Source organism: Lampetra planeri, unplaced genomic scaffold, assembly GCF_965212315.1.
Source record: "Lampetra planeri unplaced genomic scaffold, kcLamPlan1.2.h2 scaffold_1425, whole genome shotgun sequence".
Lineage (NCBI taxonomy): Eukaryota > Metazoa > Chordata > Hyperoartia > Petromyzontiformes > Petromyzontidae > Lampetra > Lampetra planeri.
The window spans coordinates 23,531-29,530 of record NW_027614147.1 but is presented as its reverse complement, the minus strand read 5'-3'; the positions used below and the strand labels follow the sequence as shown (position 1 = coordinate 29,530).

General features: G+C 41.2%; 1 protein-coding gene across 1 annotated transcript in view; it reads left to right on the top strand.

Moving 5' to 3' along the window:
- Positions 1-158: 158 nt before the first annotated feature.
- Positions 159-6,000, top strand: part of LOC144739308 (cilia- and flagella-associated protein 74-like) — a gene marked incomplete at both ends in the record, with an annotated part of 28,717 nt that continues 22,875 nt past the window's right edge. Inside the window, 10 exon segments of the mRNA XM_078622273.1 lie at positions 159-332; positions 1,274-1,320; positions 1,323-1,375; positions 2,219-2,294; positions 2,297-2,375; positions 2,608-2,815; positions 2,897-3,049; positions 4,412-4,455; positions 4,529-4,568; positions 4,673-4,791. Of these exon segments, the coding sequence (XP_078478399.1) occupies positions 159-332; positions 1,274-1,320; positions 1,323-1,375; positions 2,219-2,294; positions 2,297-2,375; positions 2,608-2,815; positions 2,897-3,049; positions 4,412-4,455; positions 4,529-4,568; positions 4,673-4,791 (993 nt within the window).

Genomic DNA, 6,000 nt, shown 5'->3' with positions numbered 1-6,000 from the left:
AACTCCTCGGTGGAGAGGTGCGACTGAATTGGTGACACACATTTTTAATTGCTTCAACCTCATTGTGGGTAGTTTGCATTCACTGGGGGTGTTGTATTCGTATCAGTCTTGTTTTGTTTAGGACAGGTCCGTCCTAACCAATCTGTGTTTCTTCCCAGATGGGAGCTGAGTGAGGTGGAGGTGGAGCTTGGCAGGTTCTCCTCACTTCGGCAGGAGGTGCATGATGAGGAGCATGACTTTCAAGTCCTCAAGGCTCAGAAGGCAGCAAGAAGGCTGCAGCTGGAGAGAAACGCAAGCCAGAAACTGCAGTTCAGGATGCAGCATCTCAGGGAGTAAGAACCGTGTTTTCTGTCATGCTCTGTTATGCTTTGAAATGACAATATAAAATCACTTTGCAGAAGGTCAAAGTCAAAGTCAGAGTGCCTTGATTGTCATTCACCATATATAACATACAAAACGAGCGCAAAAATGTTCCTACAGCTAATCAAGAACCTTCAAAATCATTTTGACAGCTATAGCAGTTGTGCAAGAAAAACCCAAAACATGTATGTCATATACATATCATAATAATGAGAGGCAGATGTATCATTACTGAGGCACACTGAGCTGTGTCATATTAACATATTAATGTGAAAATATGTGTATTATTTCTATAAATCTTAATTGGTCATATACAGACCAATATGTTTTGTGTGTTTAAGTGTTTATGTGACTTCCCGACAGTACACAGGCAGCTCTGCTGAAGAAACAGTCGACCGAGTTGCAGAAACAAATTGAAGATGGCCGGGCAAACCGAAAATAGCTGCCAAGTACTTGAGAGTGACAACTGAAAGGTAAGTAACTTAAGTAAAACAATGAAGAGGGCTAAGAGGAGGAAAAACGTACCATTGACATTTTCTGTCAAAAGTAAAAACAGATTTGAGCTGTAAAAAGTGATTAATTATTGTTGATATATTTTGTAAAAATCACAAGGAAAAAAAAAGAAAAATTATGTGTATGAAATTTGAATTCATGAGAAGCATATATCTCAGACTTAGGTGTCACTGCCCACCATGTTTACAAATGAAGCAAGGAACCTGAAATGCTAAAATATTGCCTTGTTCAAATTTTGATGGATCGCTGACAACAAATCCCAAAAGCAAGAAAATGAACCATGCCTTCCAGTCATAAACAAGTATTATTTAGTGCAGCAAATCAGGTTTCCCCCCCATTCATTGTGTGCATCTTATGTCTGAGCCAATTGAAACTTTGTATCATACCTTTTTTTATTTAGGACGCATCAGCAAGAGGCTGCAAGGGAGCAGCAGAAAAGGGAAGTCATGAAAAGAGGATACAGGCTGTCGAGTCTCTGAAATCTAACATTGCAACCACACAAGTAAGCTATAGGACCCTCCCATGTTGATACTGTAGAGTAATGTCATCATGGCTCCACCAGTCATAGCTCCCTGTATTATTTACAATTCCTACAACTGTTATATCTCTTAAGCATTATGATCATACTTAATTATGAGCATCTCATCAAATATGCTCTATATTTACTGATGCATTACATGCTACTTTGCCTAATGTGGAATTTCTAAGACAGGCAGAGCTAAGGAGGAGCATTGTGAGTGCATAAAAACATACATATTTGTATGAGTGTCGTCAAGGCATGTATGGATGCTGCTGGTACTGGTAATGTTGTGCACATTGTGAACAGAATCAGTATTGTGCATTATGGCAGAGCGTTAGAGGCACCACCGTTTATGTGCGTGCTAATTTAGTCTCTGCCTTCAAGCTGCTTAAAAATATTGTGCCTGCCCAGGAGTTTCCATGGAAGCATAAAAACATTAAATGAGCTTTTTAGCTTTTTAAACTTCTGTGTACCCAAACAACAACAACAAACTGCAACTGATAGACAATGTAAACTGATGGTAAGACACACAGGACAGCATTCAGTGTTCAAAACTGAGTAGAAAAGATTTTGGGGGGAGTGTAATCCCCCAGCGATATTAATATTAAGGACCTAATACAAAACTATTTGGTGTGTCTGTACATATACATCTGGTAGCATGTTGTTAGAAGTAACCAGACAAAGGAGAGCAGCCTGAACAACCTAGAACTGGAGCATGGGTTGTTGTAGATGAAGGCACCCAAGAGGCTTTTTCATTTCTACTGACAGAGAAATCGGAAACATCAGAATCATCAGTATCATATCAGGCCTATGTCATGTCTTTAGAAGACCCTTCACATCCAGCGAAGCAGAGCCAAAGCAAACGCCCAGAAGAAAGAAGAGCAACAGTGTCATCTGAGAAAATCCTGCAGGCTCAAGGCATCAATAGCACCAGGCATATGTACCAGCAGAAACAACTAGAGGAGATCAGAGCAAAACAAGAGTATGTTCTCTCCTCTCCTCTCCTCTCCTCTCCTCTCCACTCCTCCTCCTCTCCTCTCCTCTCCTCTCCTCTCCTCTCCTCTCCTCTCCTCCACTCTCCTACATACACGTCATCCACTCCTACTCCATGCAGTTGTGTAGTAGGAGCGTGTGGGTGTTTTCTCTCAATGTGCGCTGAGGAATACATGACCCCATTTCTGTATTATGCAGCATTGTTGATTTTCCCTACTTAGAGAATTTGAGGAGAAGCAGAGGTCAAAGAGAGTGGAGACTCTGGACAAAATCCTTCAGGAGGAGCAGCTGGCGAAAAGAAAAGGCAGGCACCAGGCACATCTTCCTAAACCCTCCAACAAGAAGCCACCCCAGAGGAGTGTGATAGAGAAGCTCCAAAAGTACCAGGACGCTGACCACCCTTTAGGCACAGAAGAGAGTGAGACAACTGTGAGTGATTTTTTTGTGAAATGAATTTAAACAGACTCATTTTGGCCACTTATGACCAGTGTGTTTGTATTATTCCGGCAGTTAAGAAAGTTCAGTGATAGCAGCAGCCCATCATCAGTTTCCTCTGACCCAGAGGACCTGGAGGAAACCACACAACACGAAGTGTACCATGAGAGCTGTTGTGACAGCATGGCTGAGCCGGAGTTCTCTGGGCTATGGGACCAGATGTACAAGGTGCACTAAAACAACATCCCCTGCCAGCCAAAGCAAAGCCCCTCAAGCTTCTAAAATTAAGCACTCATAAATCATGTCATGCTTTCACTGCAGGTTCATCATCTATTTCCATTTCTGTGGATGAGCTCAGTGCATATTCCTTAACAGAAAGCCCGCCCGCCCGCATTGAAGCTTAAGTTTTTCCATCGACAGACTGTATTTCATTCAATTTTTCCAAAAAAAAAAAAATGGATTGAAGGTTTAATCCAGTATATTTCTTTGGACTGGAGTCTAAGAACGGGCTAAACCCCAGGCTCTTTTTCCAGTACCTCTCACTTGTTAGTGCGTTCCAACAAACATGCAGACAGGGAAGACACTGAGGGATCTTCTTGTTCCTCCTTGACACTAATTTGCTGGGGACATGTACGTGTAGAGTGACTGGGGCAGGGTGGAGACATCGTTCCTGACACTATTTGAATTAACAGTTTGAGATCAGGAATCTTTCTATTTAGTGCTGGAACAATGGGTCAGTTAATGATCTAGTCACTGTGCGACAACGCTGCTCAACTGAAGCTGTAATGATAATGCTGTAATCCAATTATTATTATTATTATTATTATTATTATTAATACATTTGAGAGATATCTGAGAATAAACTACAGTTTACAGTACAGCTCACGTGATGATAGAGATGTTTACTGCCCATTGCCATGGAGGTGTGTTGTCTCTGTCTCATCCGGCAGCAGATACTCATGAAATGTGGGGTGACAGACATCACTTCTCATTGTGCTGGGGGCTTTTGAGGCCTCTGAGCGAGCACAGTGCAGCCCAGAGCTTTTGAGCAAGTGATGTGTCTAGTGGAAGTGATCTCCTTACATACAGATCAGACTGATGCCCTTATCAAAGGCTATGTCTCAACAGAGTAATGGTAGAAGGAGGAGCACTGCAATGAAACCAGGCTAAGGAGATGATTTGTGAGGATGAGTGGAATGATGCATTGTCTGTATAATAATACAATAATAATACATAATACAAAACAAAATAAGAGTAAATGTGCAATAAGAAGAATAAAAAGTTTTTAAACTCACAACATACAACTTTGCAACACATATAATACAGAATTCTATGATGTCGTGTGTAATAAATCTGGAATGATAATTTGGAATGGTTAAAAATGTAGTAGTATGTAATAAACACAGACAACATTACTTTTAGTCATTTTTTTTCAATTGATTACTAACTAAATATTAACACCCAGAGAGCAGTCCATAGAAATAGCCTGTACTCGGCTCAGTGAAGTACATTTTGATATTTAATGGTGTTGAAATGCTTCAGTTTCCCTCAAATGGGGTTTATGGGTTTAACAATCTTGTGTGCTTACAGACGCCATTGAATGAGAAGGCTAAGTTGATGCAGAATCAAGAAAGGCAAAATAAACATGCAGTAGCCAGTGGAACGCGCAACATACCTTCCAGAAAGGTTTGTCGGAAGGAGCTGAAGGGCCTCCTTCATGAGTAAACCAGAGGTCATCATTTTCAAGGTACCTCAGGACTGCTTTTTTTCATCACTCAAAAGATGTCATGTATTTAACGTTTTTTTACTATGAACAGGCTTTTATTGTTCAGCTTCTGTTGTCTGTTGTAGGATTTCCAAGTTGGAGAAACATATAAGAAGAAAGTCATCCTGACAAACGTCAGTTACATCACCAACCACTTAAAGCTTGTTGGGGTTTCTGCTAAGCTGCATGATTTTATCTCAATCAAGTAAGATTTTAACATGCTGAAAATTAGGTAAGAGTGTGGATGAAAGGAGTGTATTTTGCATGAAGTAGACAAGAAACACCTTGTGTCAAAGTCCTGCTATTGAGATTAAGTCTTAGAGACTGTTTTTGGTGACTGGTCCCTTTAAATTGTCAGTCTAATGTGTTGTCGTGCACCCAGTCTGAAGGTTCATTCCAGGGATTTTATTTCACAGACTGGAGCTTTAAAACAGCTTTTATGTTTCACAGTGGGACAAATCAATTCTGTATTTCTGTGGGAAGAAATACATATAGCTCTCAGAAGCCAACCTCAAAGAGAATCTAAGCTGAAATATGGAAATATTCATCATACACAGATAAAAGAGACAGTAAAATTGCAGCAACATTGCTTCATTTGTTCTCTCAGCAGATTCGTAGTTGTTTTTAATATTTAATTCAGATATGAGACAAGGGATGGAATTCTGCTGTTTACAACAGCAAATTTAAAAGTTTTTTGAGATTCACTATATGTTTAAGAGCTTCGGTTATCGCAGGGAAACATCTGCTCATGTATGGTCATACTGAGAAATTGAATACAGGCCCGTCTTGTCATTTCAAAAGTCGAAGGAGTGATCGTGAAAGCAAAGCTTGTCCTCCCACATAGAGTGTGGACGCCAACTTCGATCACCATGCTTACAATTCTTCTCATGAGGCTCAGCTGAGTGAGTCAGTTGACGTCTCTGCTATCTCCTCTCTAAGCCTGCCAGCAGCCCACAGGCCGTCAGGGAGGCATTGTTCTACAGGTCACTCACTGCATATCACTCTCCCATCAGCCTTTCTTGATTTGATGTGGTTTATTCATTTCTCCTCCCTCTCTGCGTGACAACGCGAAGCATCTAGGCTACAGCAGGAGCTCCTGGAAACTGGCACCGTTCTTGAACCTTTCCACAGGACACATGTCCGAACATATCACCTTCTAGAATCCTATTCTTAACTCACATGTCGCAAACACGCACGCTGCTACTTCAAAGTCTATCGAGAAAGGTGGTGACAGCTGCAAATCCTCTATGGCTCAGCCAGAAGAGAGAGAGACATAAACCAGAAGCAAATTATGCTTCTTCACAGCAGCTCATGGTTCCCTGTGCATCCCCCTGAGTTTCTAAAAATGGCTTCCCATCACCCTACAGTAGCATCTCCCTCCAAGCCAGCGCAGGTACAGATTGTCAGAATGCTA